Source organism: Schistocerca gregaria, chromosome 7 (genome assembly GCF_023897955.1).
Source record: "Schistocerca gregaria isolate iqSchGreg1 chromosome 7, iqSchGreg1.2, whole genome shotgun sequence".
Taxonomy (NCBI): domain Eukaryota; kingdom Metazoa; phylum Arthropoda; class Insecta; order Orthoptera; family Acrididae; genus Schistocerca; species Schistocerca gregaria.
The window spans coordinates 79,664,409-79,686,988 of record NC_064926.1 but is presented as its reverse complement, the minus strand read 5'-3'; the positions used below and the strand labels follow the sequence as shown (position 1 = coordinate 79,686,988).

The 22,580-nt window shown below is 42.0% G+C and overlaps 1 protein-coding gene across 2 annotated transcripts in view; it reads right to left on the bottom strand.

Annotated features, from left to right (window-relative positions):
* LOC126281903 (cyclin-dependent kinase 7) overlaps positions 1-22,580 on the bottom strand; it is a 69,725-nt gene that overhangs the window by 5,211 nt on the left and 41,934 nt on the right. For both annotated transcript variants that reach the window (XM_049981226.1, XM_049981227.1), the window contains exons 6-7: positions 21,694-21,871; positions 4,876-5,048 (exon numbers count right to left, since the gene is read on the bottom strand). In XM_049981226.1, the coding sequence (XP_049837183.1) occupies positions 4,876-5,048; positions 21,694-21,871 (351 nt within the window). The remainder of the gene's footprint in view (positions 1-4,875; positions 5,049-21,693; positions 21,872-22,580) is intronic.

Sequence of the window (22,580 nt, the reverse complement as noted above, 5' to 3'; positions counted from 1 at the left end):
CTAAGCAATTCAGACAAGAAGAAAGCAGAAGCTTTTGAAATGTGGTGCTACAAAAGAATACCAAAAATTATACTAGTAGGTTGGATAAGTCATGAGAAAGTACTGAATCAAATCAGGCAACAGAAGAAATTTATGGCACAACTTGGCTAAAAGAAGAGTGGGGGGACGATACAAGACATCTTACAGCATCAATGGCTTGTTAGCTTGGTAATGGAAGAAACTGTGAGTGGTAAAAATTGCACCAGCAGGCCAAGAGACGAATACAGTAAGCATGTTGAAATGAATGTAGATTAGTAATTCAGAAATACACAGGCTTGCACAGGACAGACAAACATGAGAGCTGCAGCAACCCAGTAGTCAGACTGAAGATGACGACAGTAGTAGTATTAATAGTAGTAGTAGTAGTAGTAGTAGTAGCAGCGGCAGCAGCAGCAGCAGCAGCAGCAGCAGCAGCAACCATTTGCATGCCGTTACAGCGCAAGTATCCAACAATCAAGCAATGTTTCCCACAACTGAAAAGTATAGTGGCTGCAACACAGAGTAGCTTTATTGAGGGTGGGCAAAGGTGTGTCAAAAAAACGGAATGTATAATAGCAATGAGGAGGAAAATGCACTCCAGTTTCAAAGAAATGAAATAAAGATTAAGATTCTCTGGTATATAAGGGTGCTGTATTAAATTTGTGTTGTTTGACAAAGGTAAATGAATTACTAGAAGACAGCCACTACCCAGTAGCCAAGCATGCCACAAAACAAGGTGGTGCTCAACTTAATCAACTGCTTCACAGGCCATGACATCTGGGTTCTTCCCACCAACACTAGCTTTTCTGAAATGGACTGTTGGGAACTCTCCCTGCAACACATCCTTCATTCATGTAACCCCCTAGCCTCAACCATTGCTAGTCCCTCTCCTCCACCTGCTTATGCCCTTTCCTGCTCCCACTCCAGCCTAACACACACATGCGTTCTGTCTCCCTCCCTCTCTCCAACCAAATAGTCCTCCTTTCCCCGTTTCTGCCTCTCCCCTCCTCCTGTTTCACACAACAGCCCCCCAGTGTTGCACCAAGCAGCTCACTATTCTGTCCCTGCCATCTCCTGTAAACTTCCAAAGGCAGCAATACTGCACCATCCCCACCTCATCCAGATTTCATACCCCTCACAACTCATGGCCTCAGTCAGGTCTCAGTACCCACAGACAACCCTGTGTTTTTCTGAATGTAAAGAAGTGCTTTGTCCCATATCTTGGTCTATTTAAAATGTGCCTGTCTTCTGTTGCTCAATGCCTCCTCAATGTGGTGGGCATAATTTTAACAAATTACACACTTTGTAATGCAACTTTATTGGTTATCTTGACTAAAAATAATTAGATACGTACTTTTAATTAGTTTAAACATTTGAATGTACATGGAATAGCAGAAATGAATAGTTAGTTACACGCTAAACCAGGAGACTGGCCTTTATATGCATCATGCTCCTTACACTTGCCCAGACCACCTGCAGTTTTTATGGTTCCATACTTGAATCTGTAAAAACAGAAGTATTATAAAATCACTTTGTTGTCTGTCTGACTGTTAACGCCCCTTTTTCTACGGAATGGATAGAGGTGTCCCATTGAAATTTTTGTCAAATACAACAGTCTACAGTCCCATGGCAGTGTAAACAATGTAAGCTTCAAAAGTGTGAAACAATTACTAACAAAGAGATAGAGGGGCTGGCCAGTACTTACCTCAGCTCAGTACAGCCGATAGAAACACAAAAAACAACCGAAAATTTAAGCTCCTAGCTTTCGGAATAAATGTTCCTTCATCAGGGAGGAGAGAGGGGAAAGAAAGGGAAGAAGGGAAAGTGGATTTAGTTACTCACAACCCAGGTTATGAAGCAACAGGGAAAGGAAAACAGGGAAGGTAGCAAGGATGGAGGCATGGTTGTCAGAGGGAAGCCAAAGATATTCTACTGCAGGTACTGTGCCAGCTTCAAACCAAAGAGGATGCATACAGAAGTAAAGAGGTGTATAGTATAAAGATGTAGGATGGAAAGATGCATGAATGGCTAAAGAGGAAAGGGAAAGAGGAGAAGACTGAAAAGTAAATGGGAGTGAGGTTGTTTAACGTAGGTTTAGTCCAGGGGGATGGCGGGATGAAAGGATGTGCTGGAGTGCAAGTTCCCATCTCCGCAGTTCAGAGGGACTGGTGTTGGGTGGGAGAAGCCAAATGGCACATACGGTGTAGCAGGTTCCTAGGTCCCTAGAATTATGCTGGAAGGCATGCTCCGCTACTGGATATTGGACATCTCCTAGGCGGACAGTTTGTCTGTGTCCGTTCATGCGCTCAGCCAGTTTAGTTGTTGTCATACCGATGTAAAAGGCTGTGCAGTGCAGGCATGTCAGCTGATAAACGACATGTGTAGTCTCACACGTGGCCCTGCCTTGAATTGTGTATGTTTTCCTAGTAGCGGGGCTGGAGTAGGTGGTTGTGGGGGGATGCATGGGGCAGGTTTTGCAGCGGGGTCGGTTGCAGGGGTAGGAACCGCTGGGTAGAGAAGGTAGTCTGGGAATATTGCAGGGTTTAACAAGGATGTTACGGAGGTTAGGGGGATGACGAAAGGCAACTCTGGGTGGTGTGGGGAGAATTTTGTCAAGGGATGATCTCATTTCAGGGGTTGACTTGAGAAAGTCATATCCCTGGCGGAGTAATTTATTGATGTATTTGAGGCCAGGATAATATTGGGTGACAAGGGGGATGCTTCTGTGTGGTCTGAGGGTAGGAATATTGTTGTTGGACGGGGAGGAATGTATTGCTCGGGAGATCTGTTTGTGGACAAGGTCTGCAGGATAGTTGCGGGAGAGGAAAGCACTGGTCAGGTTATTGGTGTAATTGTTGAGGGATTCGTCACTGGAGCAGATACGTTTGCCACGAATACCTAGGCTGTAGGGAAGGGAAGCTTCAAAAGTCAATGTAATCAAGGGATATATGTCACATATTTTCATACTTGCACCCTCACTCATGAAAACCTGTATAAGAAGTATGTATATACACTGTGTGATCAAGAGTATCCAGACACCCCCAAAACATAAGTTTTTCATATTAGATGCATTGTGCTGCCAGCTACTCCAAATCAGCGACCTCAGTAGTCATTAGACATCATGAGAGAGCAGAATGGGGCACTCTATGGAACTCACTGACTTTGAACATTGTCAGGTGATTGGGTGTCACTTGTGTCATACGTCTGTGTGCGACATTTCCACACTCCTGAACATCCCTAGGTCCACTGTTTCCGACGTGATAGTGAAGTGGAAACATGAAGGGACACATACAGCACAAAAGCGCACAGGTTGACCTCGTCTGTTGGCTGACAGAGACCGCCGACAGTTGAAGAGTGTCGTAATGTGTAATAGGCAGGCATCTACCCAGGCCATCACACAGGAATTCCAAACTGCATCAGGATCCACTGCAAGTACTATGACAGTTAAGCGGAGGGTGAGAAAACTTGGATTTCATGGTCGAGCGGCTGCTCATAAGCCACACATCACACCGGTAAATGCCAAACGGTATTTTGCTTGGTGTAAGTAGCGTAAACATTGGACGATTGAACAGTGGAAAAACGTTGTGTGGACTGACGAATCACGGTACACAATGAGGCGATCCGATGGCAGGGTGAAGGTATGATGAATACCCAGTGAACAATATCTGCCAGCTTGTGTAGTGCCAACAGTAAAATTTGGAGGCGGTGTTGTTATGGTGTGGTCATGTTTTTCATGGAGGGGGCTTGCACCCCTTGTTGCTTTGCGTGACACCATCATAGCACAGACCCTCATTGATGTTTTAAGCACCTTCTTACTCCCCACTGTTAAAGAGCAATTCGGAGATGGTGTGTGCATCTTTCAACACAATCAAGCACCTTTTCACAATGCTCGGCCTGTTGCACAGTGATAACACGACAATAACATGGATTGGCCTGCACAGAGTCCTGAACTGACTCCTATAGAAGACCTTTGGGACGTTTTGGAATGCCGACTTCGTGCCAGGCCTCACAGACCAACATCAATACCTGTCCTCAGTGCAACACTCTGTGAAGAATGGACTGCAATTCCACAAGAAACCTTCCAGCACCTGATTGAACATATGCCTGAGAGAGTGGAAGCAGTCATCAAGGCTAAGCGTGGGCCAATACCATACTGAATTCCAGCATTTGTTATGTAGGGTTCCACGAAGTTGTAAGTCATTTTCAGCCAGGTATCCAGATACTTTTGATCACATAGTGCACATGTCACGCACGGTGATCTGGTGGTAAAGCACATGCCTGGAAACCAAGAGGTCATGAGATCGAATCTTGGTCAGACTGTGGATTTTTCACTTTTAGTTTTAAGCTAGCCTTCATCTCTGAATGATGTGAGGAATTATCAGGAACAACCCATGGTTTATAACTCCACATTAAACTGTGGTTTCCCTTTCCCCAATTCGATAACTGGGGTAGGTTAGGGAAACGCAAGTGCTCAGAGTAACTTCCAATAGAAAAGCTTGTGCCAAGCCATTAAGCAACAAAAAATTATTATGTACAGAACTCTCACAGCACAAGTCCTATGGATAGGAACTTCTGCTTCCTCTTACAATATGACATTACTGTATTTTACATGTTTTAATTTTGACTTTTTGATCCACTTAGTTTCACTTTTGAATTTTAAACGTATTTTCAATATTATCCATCTTGTAGATATGAAGATGGCTGCTGACAGCCGAAACCAAAGACTACTTGTTGAAATTATACTTTATTATCCCGGACAATTCACCATTTTGAAATGTTACTGTGTGGCCCTTGTAACAGATGTAGATAACCAAGCAATTTTCATCAATTTGGATAATTAAAGATGCATCCACTTACCGGAAATATGGCATCTGCAAGGCTTCTGATGATGTACAGCGTTTACACGGATCAAGGCTGAGTAAGCTCTGCAGCAGGTCTAACAAGTCGTCACCTGCTGCTGTAAAGATGTCTCTCAAAGGTGTTCCAGGAAATGTCTTGAACTGTATGTAGTCTGGCAAAGCAGTTACACCCTGTAAACATAAATTTATTGACAGCACAGTTTACTTTTACAGTTTAAAATACTTTTCTACGGATTCATCACACACTATTGACAGAAGAGCTGATATACAGATATCACAGCTAAGTGGTATTGCTATTGTCCGATCATATTAAAGCACGATAATAATTTAAAACATCAACTTTAAATTGCAGCACTGCAGAATTCTCACTGATCCCACAAAAGCCCTATACTTAGTATAGCAAGTAGAAGAGTATTTTCAGTCAAAGATATCTAGTGTGCACTGATACTGCCCTCCAAATCTTTTGCAACTACCTACCTCAAACTGACATACAGCTAATATTCCAAAAACATATATTAACAATGAAAATTGGCATTTCACTCAACAACATATATTAACAATGAAAATTGGCAGTTCACTCATAGTATACTGTAGGCAATATTATAACACTACAATGAAATTTTATAACTTTCACTGCAGCCTGTTCCAACATGATGATGTGTCAAAACCTATCTGACACAACTGCTGAACGAAGAAAAAATTAGCATAAGGAGAGCAATCAGCCAAGTTTTCAATAACTTTGAAAGTAAAATTTTGTCAGCCGAACCCCCTAAAATCCTAAGAGAGTTTTGGCTTATGTTACATCAATAAGTGCTTTGAAATCACCTATTCAATCACTCAGTGACGGTACAGGCACTGACATGGAAGACAACAGAGAGAAGGGCAATATTCTGAATTTGGTCTTTAAAGTCATTCCACTATGGAAGATCGTAATACAATCCCTCCTTTCAATCATCGTACGAACATCGAAATGGCAGATACTGAGACAGCCTATCACAGAACAGAAAAGCATCTACAATCACTTAGTAGTGGAAAGGCATCAGTACCAGAAGAGATACCTGTATAATTACAAAAAGATTATGCGAAAGAACTTGCTCCCCTTCTAGCAGCAGTTATCATAGTTCATTGGACCACTGAAGAGTACCTAGTGACAGGGAAAATGTGCAGGCCATTCTTGTTTTCAAGCAGGGTCATAGGACAGATGTACATAATTGAAGACCTGTACCACTGACCTCAATTTGTTGCAGAATTAAGGAACATGTTTGTGCTCAAGAATTAAGATGTCTTGGGAGAACTAAAATCTCCTCTATTAAAATCAACATTGGTTACTCAAACAGATACCTTACAAAACTCAGTTTGCCCTGTTCCTCCATGAGATCCATAACGCTGTAGACAATGGTGTTCAGGTTGATGTTGTGTTCCTTGACTCCAAGAAGGCATTTGGTACCATCTCACACTGTAGTTTAGTGAAAAAAATACGAGCTTATCAAGTATTGGACAAGCTTTGTGATTGGATTCAATACTTCCTTGTAAATAGTACTCACAATATTGCTCTCAAATGAACAAGATTCGCCAATGTAAAGGTAATTTCCAGAGTATAACATGGAAGTATGATTGGACCATTCCTCTTTACAATGTATATAAATGATACAGTAGAAATCATTGGAAGCTCTTAACGACTGTTCACACAAATGGTAATTTTCTGGGTATAATATGGAAGTATGATAGGATCATTGCTGTTTACAATGTATATAAATGATATAGTAGAAATCATTGGAAGCTCTTAATGACAGTTCACACATGATGATGTTATCTATAAGAATGGAGGAATGCCAGAAGACAGTACTGATTTGTGAAATAACCTACAGAGGACTGATGAAAGTTGCAGGCTCTGGCAGTTGATCCTGAATCCTAAACATACATAAACATAACACATTGTGCCTACTTTACAACTGCACTGTTCATGACAATCTGTTGGGAACAATATCTACTGTAAATAAAATATGCAGGAGTAGATATCCAGAGCAAACTTAAGTGGAATGACCACATAAAAAAATGATAGGGAAAGCATATGGTAGACAGATTCATAAGAATTCAGCCACGAAGGAAGTGGCCTATGACGCACTTGTTTGACCAATTCTTGAGTATTGGTCACCAATTTTGGACCTGATAGAAGAGAGAGAGAAGATCCATTAAAGAGAGGTGCATTTTGGCGCGGGATCGTTTGGTCGGCGCAAGAGTGCTACAGAGATGCTCAACAAACTCCATAGCCAGACACTACAACAGATGCATAGTGCCTCAAGAGAGGTTTGCTACTGAAATTTTAAGACAGTACTTTCCAGGAAGAGTCGGGCAATGGATTACTTCCTCCCACATACATCTCGTAAAACGACCATGAAGAGAAAAGTCGAGAAATTAGAGTGAATACAGAGGCTTACCAACAATCATTCTTCCCAAGTGCAATTTGCATGTGGAACAGGGGAGGGGGAGGGTCAGTTAGTGCTATCAGAAGTACCCCCCCTCCATCACACTCCGTCAGGTGGCTTACAGAGTATTGATATAATTGCAGGTAATTCTTGGTACCAATCTTTGAATGTTACTTGGATTTCCATTGCTCTCATTCTTGGTAATTCATGCCTCTGCACAATGTGAGGATTTGGTTGCTTTTAGTACTTAAACGCCTATCATTACTGCTACGTGGCATGACTTAGATTCTGGACTCTTCTTCAAGGGAACTGTCACTCTATTTGTATCATCTGATACATACCATGTCAAGTCCATGTCAGAACAACAACTGTTTCACAAGTTCCATCAAATCCCAAGGAAACAACCATGACACAATTTGTTCTACAAGCCGTTACTTTGTAAGTGTAGATGAATCTCATCTGTATGGTAGAAAGGTGCATCAGTTTCACGTTAATCACATAGAAATGTGAAGGAATCACAGACTTATATCAAGTGCTTTGTTGTCTTTAACATTCATTAACAATCTTCTTGCATTGTCAAAAGATAACAACTTGGCATTTTGTGGATGAACCAAGTATAGAAATAAAAAACGCTACCTGTCCTCTTCTTAAAACAACAGCTAATTATATGTTTCAGAACCTCAACATTGTCATTAATTATCACAAAATTTAGCATATGCAATTCATCTCACAGAATTATATTACCTATTACCACAGTCCATTCAAATAAAGATATGTAAATAGTGTCCAATTATGGGCAAAACATCCAGATCATAATCTGAACTGGAAAACCCACATCAAATTAACTATTCTTTGATGTCTCCGTATGTGTTCTCTCAACCTATCCCTTCTAACACTATTCTTTGCATTTCAATTCAGTATTCTTCATTAGTAGTTGCATCTTCTCACCCAATCTTCAACATTCTTCTGTAGCACTGTATTTCAAAAGCTTCTATTCTCATCCTGTCTATACCTTCACATAAAGCTAAGCTCCCACCCTCTGTAAAATTTGCCTATTGCTTTTACCATCTCATTTCCTAATATAATTCTGTCAGCATCAGCTGCCCCAATTTGACTACACTGAATTACCCTTTTTTTTTTCTTTTTTCTGATGTTCACTTTTAACTTCTTTTCAAGACACTATCTATCCCCTTAAAGTGACATCACAAATCCTTTCCCCTCTCTAAAAGAATTACAGTGCTATTGACAAACTTTATTTTTTTCCCCTGGACTTTAATTCATTCACCAAATTTTTTCTTAATTTCCTTTGCTGCTTAGTCTATTTCCAAACTGAATAATATGGAGGCTACTCTACACGCATGTCTAACTTATTTCTCAACTATTGTCTCCCTTTCTTGTCCTCCTGCACTTAAATCCATACTCCCCAAGCCACAATATGGTATGGTCATGTAACAGTATGACAGAAGATACTTGCTGTAATGTTATTATTTCCTTCCTTCCCTGTTCCATTCTTGACACTTGCATGGGAAGAATGACCAATGTGTAATCCTTCACATATGCTTCAATTTATCTCATTTTCTCATCATGGTCATTTTCTAACTCATATGTGAGAGGAAGTAATATGCTGACAGAAACTTCATGGAGTTTACACTAAGAATTTCACCAATAAACCTCTTTGTGATGCATGGAGCCTCTGTCGTAGTGTCTGCCACTGGAGTTTATTGAGCATCTCCGTAATGCTTCCACAGTGTTACTAAATAATCAAATGACTACATGTGGCAATTGTCACAGGCTCCTCTCTGTCTCTTCTGCTAATCCTATCTGATGATAGGTCTAGACTGATGAACAATACTCAAGAATTGGGTAGAGAAGTACTTGTATGCCACTCCTTTTACAGATGAATTACAAGCTTAGAATTATGAGAAGATTCCTTAATATTCTTTCCATGTTTCAAAGCTTTTCCTGTAACTACTTTTATGTGGTCATCCCACTTTAGAACATGCTGGACAGTTACCACTACGCATTCTGTGGTTGTTACCATTTCCAGTGATTGCCAGTAGTGTAATCTAACAGTAATGGAGTTCTTGCATTTGTTTTGCACAATATATTACATTTATTCACATTTAGGGCCAACTGCCAGCCCCAGTACCATTTCATCGGTTTTCCTGCATTTTTCAATAATTGTTTTGGCACTGCAATCTTTCTATAGGCAACAGCATCATCCACAGAAACTCTGTCAGAGCATTAGATGTTATTTATTAACTTACTAAAACCAGCAGCCCTATAATATTTCCTTGGAGCGCACCAGAAATTACCTTTACATCAATCTATTTTGTCCTTTAAGAACAAAGTTTAGGGTTCTATCTGCACAGAAGTCATTAATCAAGTCATATGTCTGGTCTGCCACTATGTGAGCTCCAATTTTATTCATTAAACAGCTCTGCGAAACTGTAATGAGCACCTTCCCCAAGTCAAAGAACACAGCATCAACCTTGGCTCCACTTTCTATAGTGCTGTGGATCTCTAAGCTGGACAGACTCTAAGATGAACAGAGCAAGCTGAATTTTACAAGATATCTGTTCACAGAGCCCATATAGGTTTTTGCAGGACACATTTTTGTACACCAAAAAGGCGCAAAAAACATCTTTCATAATTCTACAACAGGTTGTTAGTAATATGCCTATAATTATGTGCATTTGTCCAGAGACCTTTCTTGAAAAAAGGAATGACCTACATTTTTTGCCCGAACTGTTGGCACGCTTTGTTGCTCCAATGATCCACCATAAACTGCTGCCAGAAGACTCAGAACGACTTCATGCCTGTACAAACTGCATAATATATATTGGTGTACTCAAATATTTATCTTTCATTACTGCACGAGGATATTCTGAGGAGGGGAGGAATATCTACATGCGCTGTAAATGTTTTACAAGTTTCTTACAGTTTCACATTTTCTCTTTCAAAAGACTTTCCTCCTATAGTGCACCTTTCTCCAACTTTTTTTTCCATTAATAGATAGCTTCCCAACCTCCATAATTCAGACTCACATAAAATTCTTGCACTAATACTTCTTAGATGGTATCTCTACTTTGAAAGGTAAGGGCCTTTTAATAATTGTTTTAAGCTGGGGAGGAAGAAAATGTTTTATTGATGGGATCCAACAGCTGTGCAATGTTTTGCCAGGCACAGGTCGTCAGAAGTGATTTGTGAACTAATGTGGTGTCCTGATGCAACAAAGAAAATCATTTTTTCCACTCTTGAAGTTTCTTTCTACTGATAGCTCGTCATGTATGTACTAAATATACTATTTTCTACCTCCCCCCCCCCCCCCCCCACTCCCCCAATCGTATGGCCATTGAGTATGAACTAACAACGCACTATGCCTTGCAAATCAAAAACCACAAACAACCACATTTTTATCTGGACAGACCTTTTCCCAATCCACCGTCATAAATACAAAACTAATTCCAAACCATGTCTCGCATCTATACCCAGGCTGCTGAAATACATGAGTCACATTCACATGTTTAATATACTGAAATTGTGGGGTTCCAATGGCTGCCATCGCACAAGCCCACAGCTGATTGCTTCCAAGTCTGTCTGTAAAATGCAGGCTATACTCACTGAGTAAATATGTCGGCACAAAATAATATATATGAAAGTATAACAAAGAATGTGTTTTTGACAATGGAGAAAACAACTACAGACAAAAAGCATTTGATTATATATGAAAACATGAAATAAATAACAACCAAAGTTAATGACAGTGTCTATGAAAAATCATTCCAAAATGTTACTGCAATAGCTTCATATAAAATATATAATAATGTGAACCTAAGCATAACAAAGAACACACTATATCGACAAACACGGAACAAAATAAAGAAATAGTAGCTTAGTCTGTTGCAGAGTGAAAGAATTAATTCTGTAAACACGCTTCGGACAATACACAAAAACTGTGAAATCCAAGAAATAGTTTACAAAATAAATAAGGAAAATCTGTAACTTTACACTCACCAATTTATCATAACAATCATGCAATTCCAACCAATTCCCTATCATCACTATCATCCGATTTGGCACTAAAACTAACACTGTCACTGTCTTAATCATCATCATCATCATCATCATCATCATCATCATCATCATCATCATCTAAGACTGATTATGCCTTTCAGCGTTCAGTCTGGAGCATAGCCCCCTCATAAAATTCCTCCACGATGCCCTATTCAGTGCTAACATTGGTGCCTCTTCTGATGTTAAACCTATTACTTCAAAATCATTCTTAACCGAATCCAGGTACCCTCTCCTTGGTCTGTCCTGACTCCTCCTACCCTCTACTGCTGAACCCATGAGTCTCTTGGGTAACCTTGTTTCTCCCATGTGTGTAACATGACCCCACCATCTAAGCCTGTTCGTCCTGACTGCTACATCTATAGAGTTCATTCCCCGTTTTTCTTTGATTTCCTCATGGTGGACACCCTCCTGCCATTGTTCCCATCTACTAGTACCTGCAATCATCCTAACTACTTTCATATCCGTAACCTCAGCCTTGTTGATAAGGTAACCTGAATCCACCCAGCTTTCACTCCCATACAACAAAGTTGGTCGAAAGATTGAACGGTGCACAGATAACTTAGTCTTGGTACTGACTTCCTTCTTGCAGAAGAGAGTAGATCGTAGCTGAGCGCTCACTGCATTAGCTTTGCTACACCTCACTTCCAGTTCTTTCACTATGTTGTCATCCTGTGAGAATATGCATTCTAAGTACTTTAAACCGTCCACCTGTTCTAACTTTGTTCCTCCTATTTATTTAGGCACTCAATCCGTTTATATTTCTTTCCCACTGATATTACTTTCGTTTTGGAGATGCTAATCTTCATACCATAGTCCTTACATTTCTGATCTAGCTCTGAAATATTACTTTGTCAAGAGAAATCATTATTCATTCATTCCCACTTACAACACTGTCTACAGTCTGTGCTTCTCTAATAAGCTTAACAATGCGATCTACCTTGCATGCTCCATGAGGTGGTATCTACAGCATCAAGATCTTTACATAACAGCCTTTCCACTTCTATTATGGTAAAAGACTTGCTATTATTTCTAATGTAAGTCTTAACATAACTCCAAACCACTTCAGTTGTGCTGAAGTGGCAGTAGACTGATTACCATATGACTTTGTTGCTTTGCAACTTCATCTACAACACATATAGGTGTAATATTCTTCTTTTGTTTCAAAAGTGAATATAACAGCTGCTCTGACATACTCATGTATGCAGCAATGTCTCTTGCCACTGCACCAAAATTTCTTTGCAGTCACTATTTGTACAAGCTTTGTTTACAAACTTTAACAGTATGAGATATTTAGAACAACAGTTCTTATGCATCTAACTTTTTAAATGATGTTTTCTTCCCTGAGAAAAGTCCAGATTCTTCCAAAGAAATTAACAACTTCGCTGTTGTGGGGTATTGCTTCCTTCTATAATACCCATAAATATGCTGACAAACTGCGTTGGTTTGGAATGAGTCAAGATCTGTAAATGGGTGAGGTTGCTTGTTTTTCTCTCTAGGAGGGCTTTGTTTCACACGGTTTACTTCAGTATCTCTTAAGTCCTGAAGTATCACTCTCTTCCTTAATACAATTCTTTCACTGAGTCCTAGGGTTTTCAAAGTATGCTCTAAAACTGTATCATCAGGAATTGATGGGTGCCCATGAACAGAAACAAATTCTTTTTCTTGCACTAAAACTGGCACAATCTTTATATCAATTCTAAAACCTGGCTATTTAATGGCACTCCACAATACATAGGACCGTCACTTTGCAAATGTATGTCTTTTGTCGACATTTTTTAGTAACTACACTGGTGTCCAAAATTAATGCATTCAAAGAAAATTTTGCACAGTTGCATTTACTTTTCCACAAACCAGTATAAGCAGGTTATAGTAAAGTAGAAACAATGTAAAGAATACATAATGTAATCAACTGCAACATGCATAATGGTAGGCAAAAAGTTCATTTTTTTCCCAAACTTACAGATTTGCACATACATTGTGACAACTGGTTAATGTGGTCAGGATGGGGTGTGACCAGCTCTGGCACCAATAAAGATCTGACAACGATGGGACATGCTGTGAATGATGACACCAATCCCAGGTTGAGGCAATAATGCCAATTCTTCCTGCAGAGCTGTTCACAAGTCTTGGAGAGTGCTTGGTGGGTGCCGATGTGTTAAACCCATCTCCCTAGTTCATCCCAGACGTGTTCTATGGTATTCAAATTGGGAGAGTGAGCAGGCCATGACATGCATGCAGTATCTTACATTTAAAAAAATCAACCACCCACACTCTATGAGGTCGAGCATTATCGTCCATCAATACAAAGTCTGGGCCAACAGCACCTCACAATAACCACGCATGAGATTCCTCACGGTACATGACAGCAGTTAAATCATGCTGATTCACCCATACAATTTCATGAAGAGTTGATCCAGCAGTCAACATAATCCCTGCCCACACCATACGGGATCCTTCTCAATATCGGTCTCTTTCTACAATGTTTGGATCCTGAAATAGTGTGACATGTGCCCTACAGATGCTAATTCGATGAGAATCACTCTCAAGACCAAATCGGGACTTATCTGTGAAAAGAACATTGGCCCAACGTTCGACCATCCAGATGGCTTATTGACTGCTCCACTCTAGACATTCCCTTCTGTGAAGACATGCCAGAAGTAAACAGACAGCAAATCTCCAACACTAAATGCCATTCTACTGAAGCCTTCTGTACACTATTTGCCTCAATACAACATGTCGAGGGGATCCTGCGAGGTCAGTGTTACAGTGCAGTACTAAGGCGGTATGTCATTCCCTTACAGCCAAATAATGGTCCACTCTGTGATTTCGCACAATGTCAGTCCTTTCCTGATCGCCGGGATACAGTTTCAGTCTCTATAAACTATCACCTCATCCGAGAAGCAACAGACGATTCACATTAGGCTATCGGTCCACATCAGTCTATGACTCTCTTGCTTCCATTCTTCCTATGACCCTCCACAGCAGAGTGTCTGGGGTGCCTTCCCTGTGCCATACTGCACGTCTGGACTGTGTACACAGCGATTGGCCATGTGGGACTAACATGCAAACATTACCCCGCTTGATAGGTGCCCTGATGTCAATGCTGGCATGGTTGTTCATTGATACAAATGCCATCTTCCGTGCAGAACACGATCATAATGACATATGTTGACAGTTTGTATGGTTATATTGTGAATTAGACACAGGACGGGGGAATAGCAGTTTGCTTTAATTTTGAACACCAGTGTAAATATGTATCAAAGCAGAGACACAACACAATTAACAGCAAGCAGTAGAACATCAACACACGATGTTTATGTACACGGAAGCCAGTAACACAGTACTATTGATGTAGGACCTGCCTTACATTGCTGTGCTGTACTTGGTTCAGCAGATGAAGCACCTCAAGTTCCTCATTTGTGTATTAGTCATGCCGCCTACTTTAAGGCATTTGTCAAATGGCTTGAAGTGACATGTTTCAGTGGTCCGAATATAAGTGACAATATTTTTTCTTGGAAGTTTTCATCACTAATTGCACTTTAAGACATCATCTTATTCACACTGACCTAATTCCCTTTCTTTTTCCATATTAGCAAGACAGAGACAAAGTTTACAATGACACTGTTTGTTTAGTTAGTTTGTTACAACTGCCTGCCCCCATCCCGTGTTGATGCCTTCTTAGTTGACAACCTGTCAGTTCATGAACTGTGCAAATCATCGCATGACCACTCTCCATATGTTCATCACTTGTCACCATGAAAGGTCATGAGAGGCATAGATCAGTGTCAAATATTCTTCTCTCTTTAAACAATAACAGAAAAGGAAAGTTGCTACTCACCATATAGCGGAGATGCTGAGTTGCGATAGGCACAACAAAAAGATTCACACAATTAAAGCTTTCGGCCATAAAGGCCTTTGTCAACAGTAGAAACACACACACACACACACACACACACACACACACACACACACACACACACACGTATACGCAATTTGCACACACATCTGCAGTGTCAGGGAGCTGAAACTACACTGCTAGCAGCAGCACTAGTGCATGATGGGACTGGTGACTGGGTGGGAGTAAGGAGGAGGCTGTGGTGGGGAGGGGGAGGGATAGTATGGTGGGAGTGGCGGACAGTGAAATGCTGCAGGTTAGACGGAGGGCAGAAGAGAAGGTGCGGAGGGGAGGGGGTAAGTAGCGGAAAGGAGAGAAATAAAAAGAAATTAAAAGATTTGGTATGGCAGTGAAATGGCAGCTGTGTAGTGCTGGAATGGGAACAGGGCGGAGGCTGTATGGGTGAGGACAGTGACTAACAAAGGTTGAGTCCAGGAGGGTTACGGGAACATAGGATCTATTGCAGGGAAATTTCTCACCTGTGCATTTAAGAAAAGCTGGTGTTGGTGGGAAGGATCCATATGGCACAGGCTGTGAAGCAGTCATTGAGATGAGGGATATCATGTTTGGCAGTGTGTTCAGCAACAGGGTGGTAAACTTTTGGCCGCAGTCTGTCAGTAGCCGTTCATGCGGACAGATGGCTTATTGGTTTTCACTTAGGTCATGGTCGAAGTATAAAATTCTCCCCTGACATTTCGTTTCCAACTGCGGGAGACATCCTCAGAGGTACAGCAGCGAAGAGAACTTGAGGAAGAGCCGATTATATAGGCAGTGCAGAGGGCACCACTGTCGATCACGTGACGTCGGATATGAGAGTGTCTCTGGTAATACCAACAATCTCGATTGAATGTAATCGACTGTCACGCATATAGTGCGATGCTGACATCCAAATTTTATCCAGTTTAACACCTTCGTCTTCCATGCTAAAATTATTATGGTGTTTATCAATCTCGATAGCCTCTCTATATACATGCATGCATAATAATGCGAAGTTTTTGATATGACACTCGTCTCGCTCTATTTATTTCATGATCACCTTCCTGGTAAACATGTTCCACTACAGCCATCTGTCCACATGAATGGCCACCAACAAACTGTGGCCAAAAAAACAAGTGGACCACCCTGTTGCTGAACACACTGCCAAACATGATATCCCTCATCCTAATGACTGCTTCTCAACCTGTGCCGTATAGATCCTTCCCACCAGCTTTTCTGAATTGTGCAGGTGGGGACTTTCCCTGCAATACATCCTATGTTCCCGTAACCCTCCTGGCCTCAACCTTTGTTAGTCACTGTCCTCACCCATCCAGCCTCCTCCCTGTTCCCATTCCAGCACTACACAGCTGCCATTTCACTGCCATACCAAATCTTTTAATTTCTTTTTATTTCTCTCCTTTCCGCTACTTACCCACCCCCCCCCCCCCCCTGCACCTTCTCTTCTGCCCTCCGTCTAAACTGTAACATTTCACTGTCCGCCACTCCCACCATACTATCCCTCCCCCTCCCCGCCACAGCCTCCTCCTTACCCCCACCCAGTCGCCACTCCCACCATGCACTGATGCTGCTGTTCGCAGTGTGGTTTCAGCTCTCTGAGACAGCAGATCTGTGTGCAAGTTGTGTTTTCATGTGTGTATGTGTGTACTGCTGACAAAGGCCATATGGCCAAAAGCTTTAATTCTGTGAATCTTTTTGCTGTGCCTATCCTGACTCAGCATCTCCGCTATATGGTGAGTAGCAACTTTCCTTCTCTCGTATTGTTACATTCCATCCTGGATTTTCCATTGTTTGATTTTTGCCTGACATCTTTTCTTCAATCCTAACCCTGCGCTGTTTTCCATTGTAACTACATTCTTTTGTATCCGCTATACTGAATGTCCATATTTCTTTCTTTTCTTTCCTGTACTTCTCTTGTCGCCTACGAACAGCACTGCATGCTCTACTTATGAGGCACACTGTATCAACCGTTTTGGCCGCGAGCAACAGATGGCCTCAAGACCACGCTAAGGTCCCACATTACTCTCACCGATATAATGAAGCCTATATCTTCCAACTGATCACGCTCCCGTATTTTTGCGTGTTATCTCCTGCACTTTTCCGGTGCCACATGATCTTACATCTCCAACTACGAACCTCTCCCCACCCCCATACTTTCCACGTTCTATGCCTGTTCACACCCACTAAATCCACCTCATCCAGTCACATCTGCCGTCCCCCTTACGCTTATCCACCCTCAAACGCTTATCTACCCGCAAACCTGCTAAACACAGTAATATATATATATTTATTATTGGTTAGTTATTCTCTACTTTGACCCTTGTGACTTCTTGCCGATTTAAGTGAGTTTTCGCCCTTCACTATCGTCGTCTTCCCCAGATTTCATATTCCCCGCCCACCCCTGTGTATCCATTTAGTCTTTTTTGTACTTTTCACACTTATTTGGGTGTATTTGTGCGTAATTTTTCGGGCTTAATTCTACTTTCTTACGTAATTTTTCGCAATTTTTTGCACCACCATGGATCCCTGCTCCTTCCATCTGTGTCAATACAGAAAAGATTCCTTATCCCTAGCCAGATCCCAGTCCCACATACTGTTCCTGCATTGTTGCTTGGCTCATGATATCCCCCCTAATGGCCTTACCATCCAATTATACATCTCTGGTTGCCACCCCTCCTTCAACAAAGACCTCCACATGTTCAGATTACACCAATCCTTAGCTCTCACCAACATAGTCTGCAAAACCATACCAACCAAGCCCAACCCTCCTTGCAGTACCTTCTCTCCATCCGCAAAATTCTCCTGCTACGTAATCCCAAATTCCTGGAACCCATAACTCACACAAACTCTTGCCCTGCAGGAACTTGAGCAACATGCACAACGCCACCTCAAAAATCTCTTCATCCTACTCACTTCCAACTCCCGCCTCGAAGTACCACTGTCCACCACTTCTACAACAACCTCCAAACCTCCCACATGCCCCCTCATGGCTGACAAACCCTGTCTTGCCATCCTACTACAGTTACCCCACACTCCAAAACTCCCTCCCACCACCACACAGAACCCAGAACCTAAACAGACCCACAACACAGTTATGAACGTTTCCTACAGAAGCCTTAGTCCCACAGAAATATCAGTCCTTTCCAAAGGCCTCACCTTTTGTCCCACTCACAAATCCAAGCATGCAGGACTAGTTAAAGACCTTCTCTCCTTCTCCCAGTCCCTACAGTGGAAACACTTTTTTGCCATCAACCCGACCAATCAGACTCAACAAAAGACAAATATTTAACCTTGCCTAACTCAGTTCACTCCTCCATCCAACCGTGATCCACACCCAGTTCCTCCAAACCACCCCCTGTTAACTTTCCAGAATTTCTTAATCTCGAACCTTGCCTCAACATCATTCCCCAAATCCCTCAACATGCAAAATAACCTTAAATCTGCAGAAAGAACTGCAGTCCACCATCTAAAAACAGATCCCGACCCTATAATTCTACCTACTGACAAAGGCTCCACCACCATTGTTTTGAGCCACAAGGATTACGTGGCAGAAGGACTCCATCAGCTGTCAGATACTTCCACCTACAAACCATGCTACAGTGACCCTATTACAGCAATCCAGCAGGATCTCCAGTCACTACTCAAATCCTTAGGCCCATCCCAGAACCTCTCCCCAGAGTTCATCTCTCAACTTACCCCTACCACTCCCCGCACTCCCACCTTCTACATGCTTCCTAAAGTCCATAAACCCAACCACCCAGGACGCCCCATTGTGGCCAGTTACTGTGCCCCCCACTGAGAGAATCTCTGCACTCATAGACCAACACCTTCAACCTATTACCTGGAACCTATCCTCCTATATAAAAGATACCAACCATTTCCTCGACCGAGTCTCCACAGTTCCTGACCCTTTACCACACGGTGCCCTGCTTGTCACTATTGATGCCACCTCCCTGTACACTAACATTCCTAATGCTGATGGCCTCACTGCTATCAAACACTACCTTTCCAGACCCCCTTTGGATTCCAAGCCAACAAACTCCTTACTAGTCTCCATGACCAACTGTATCCTCACCCACTATTACTTCTCCTTTGATGGCAGGATCCACAGTATAGCTATGGGCACCTGCATGGCACAATCCTATGCTAACCTATTCATGAGCTGTCTAGAGGAATCCTTCCTAAAAACTCAGAATCCTAAACCCCTCACCTGGTTCAGATTCATTGATGACATCTTTGATATCTGGATTGAAGGTGAGGACACCTTATTCAAGTTCCTCCAGAAACTCAACAACTTCTCCCCCATTTACTTCATCTGGTCCCACTCATACCAACAAGCCACCTTCCTAGATGTTGGCCTTCACCTCAGAGATGGCTACATCAGTACCTCTGTCCCTATCAAACCTACTAACCACCAGCAATACCTCCAATTCAACAGCTCCCACCCATTCCATACCAAGAAGTCCCTTCCGTACAGCCTAGCCCCCCGTGGTCGTTGCATCTACAGTGACAACAGTCCCTCTAAAAATATACCGGGGGTCTCACTGAAGCCTTGACTGACCGTAATTATCCTCCCATCCTTGTATCTTCCCAGTCTCCCACCACCTCCCACAGTCCCACAGTCCGGCCACAAAGGAGTATTCCCCTCTTAACTCAGTAACATCCAGGACTGGACCAACTCAATTACATTTTCCACCGGAGTTTCCATTACATCTCGTCATGTCCTACCGTGGTATTGCACCACCCACCGAACCTACACAATATACTCCTCCATCCCTCCATCCTTACACAACCCCTGCTCCCAATCCCTTACCTCATGGCTCATACCCCGGCAACTGACGTAGATGCAAGACCTGTCCCATACATCCTCCTACCACCACCTACTCCAGTCCAGTCACTAATATCACCTATTCCATCAAAGGCAGGGCTACCTGTGAAACCAGTCATGTGATTTACAAGCTCAGCTGCAACCACTGTGCTGCATTCTATGTAGGCATGACAACCAACAAGCTGTCTGTCCGCATGAACGGCCACCGACAAACTGTATCCAAAAAACAAGTGGACCACCCTGTTGCTGAACACACTGCCAAACATGATATCCCTCATCTCAATGACTGCTTCACAGCCTGTGCCATATGGATCCTTCCCACCAACACCAGCTTTTCTGAAATGCGCAGGTGAGAAATTTCCCTGCAATACATCCTATGTTCCCGTAACCCTCCTGGACTCAACCTTTGTTAGTCACTGTCCTCACCCATCCAGCCTCCGCCCTGTTCCCATTCCAGCACTACACAGCTGCCATTTCACTGCCATACCAAATCTTTTAATTTCTTTTTATTTCTCTCCTTTCCGCTACTTACCCCCTCCCCCCGCACCTTCTCTTCTGCCCTCCGTCTACACTGCAACATTTCACTGTCCGCCACTCCCACCATACTATCCCTCCCCCTCCCCGCCACAGCCTCCTCCTTACTCCCACCCAGTCACCAGTCCCACCATGCACTGGTGCTGCTGCTCGCAGTGTAGTTTCAGCTCCCTGACACTGCAGATGTGTGTGCAGTGTGTGTGTGTGTACTGCTGACAAAGGCCTTTATGGCCGAAAGCTTTAATTGTGTGAATCTTTTTGTTGTGTCTATCCTGACTCAGCATCTTCCTTCTCTCGTATTGTTACATTCCATCCTGGATTTTCCAATGTTTGACTTCTCTCTTTAAAACCATTCATAGTGTTGTGTATGGATCATGCTCTTTCAACACAATGTAAAATTTCTGTATGCTCTTCGAGCATGCAGTAAACAGCTGCCTGTAATCAAAGCTTACTACCAAAGCACCTATCATCAGTGGCAAGCTCAATATGTCAAAAACTTGGTCCATCTTCACTAACACTCGCATGTGGACCCAAATTACACTGTTGTGCATGTTAATTTCCTGAATGAGATGGTATTTGTCTACTATTATAGAAAGGTAGATATGGTCCAACTCTCTCAACACAAGTTTAATGTACTCTACAAACAGGGATACTGCCAATAAAGACAGACTGAAAAAGAAAATGTCTTACTGAAACAGAGCTTCAAACTATAGAAGTCTATGACAGTAATGCCCTACAATCATTTACTGCCACCTTCCTTCACATATCTGCATGCCAATATAGAAAAATTGATATTGTGTCATTGTCACTAGTATTGTTTTCTCTGCTGCTGTTATTCCCAGTCCACTGTTACATGAAAAATGGGTCATATGATTTGAAGCACCATATTTAAACTTGTTGTTAAAAGCCTGTCCCTCTTCCTCCTATTACGTGTGCATGTACTGAAATCTGTCCCACAATATTTCAGTATAATCAAGCAATTAAAAAATAATTAATATGACAAAGCTTGTACTGTACATATATATGCTCAAGTTAGCTTGCAAGAATAAAATCATTACAAACCGTCCAGTTCTCTTCATTTGGCGAACCAAGAACCTGGAAAATACGTGTCAGCTGATCAAGGTCAGAGTCGCCAGGCAGGAAGGGCACCCTCAGTAACAGCTCTGCAAAGATGCAGCCCACGGCCCACATGTCCACACCAGTGCCATACATGCGTGCACCAAACAGCAGCTCTGGACACCTGAAATAAATTGCAACTGAAATAAATTGCAACTGAAATAAATTGCAACTGAAATAAATTGCAACTGAAATAAATTGCAACTGAAATAAATTAACATACTATAGTTACTATGATGAAGAAAAAATGTCTACCACTTTTATTTACTTACAACAGCCATAATCAGTTCTGCACAGTATTTTCAGTGGTGTTTCACTACAACACTCGAGCATCACGCCATTATAAAGATATAACTCACTGCTTTACTAACAGTATTCATATCCGTGTTTCATTAGCATTAATTAATAGTAATGGAATTAAGTTCATGAAACAGAGTCAAAAACCATACATTTTTTAGTCCGTGCTTTGCAGGCTTCATAATGCCTTTACAAAAGAAAGTAGCAGCTGGTCAAATTTTGATCGAGGCAGTGAAAACAATACAGGTGATGTTCCCGGAAGTGCTGCGCATAACAGAACAAGGACTGTGTCACCTTCCCTTCACCCCCCCCCCCCCCCCCCCCACTCCTCCCCACCCAACCCCAATGGTCCAATCGGTTGCGAAATGGAAACTAAAGCAAAAATCTAAAATATTTAATTTGTAACATTTAGCTACACTTTCTAGACACTTCTCCACATTGTAACTGCTTTGAATTAATGTCTGTAATAGTGTGGTACCAACTTTCTAATACCCTCGTCATAAAAGGCAGCCACATGTACTTTCAGCCAATTCTCC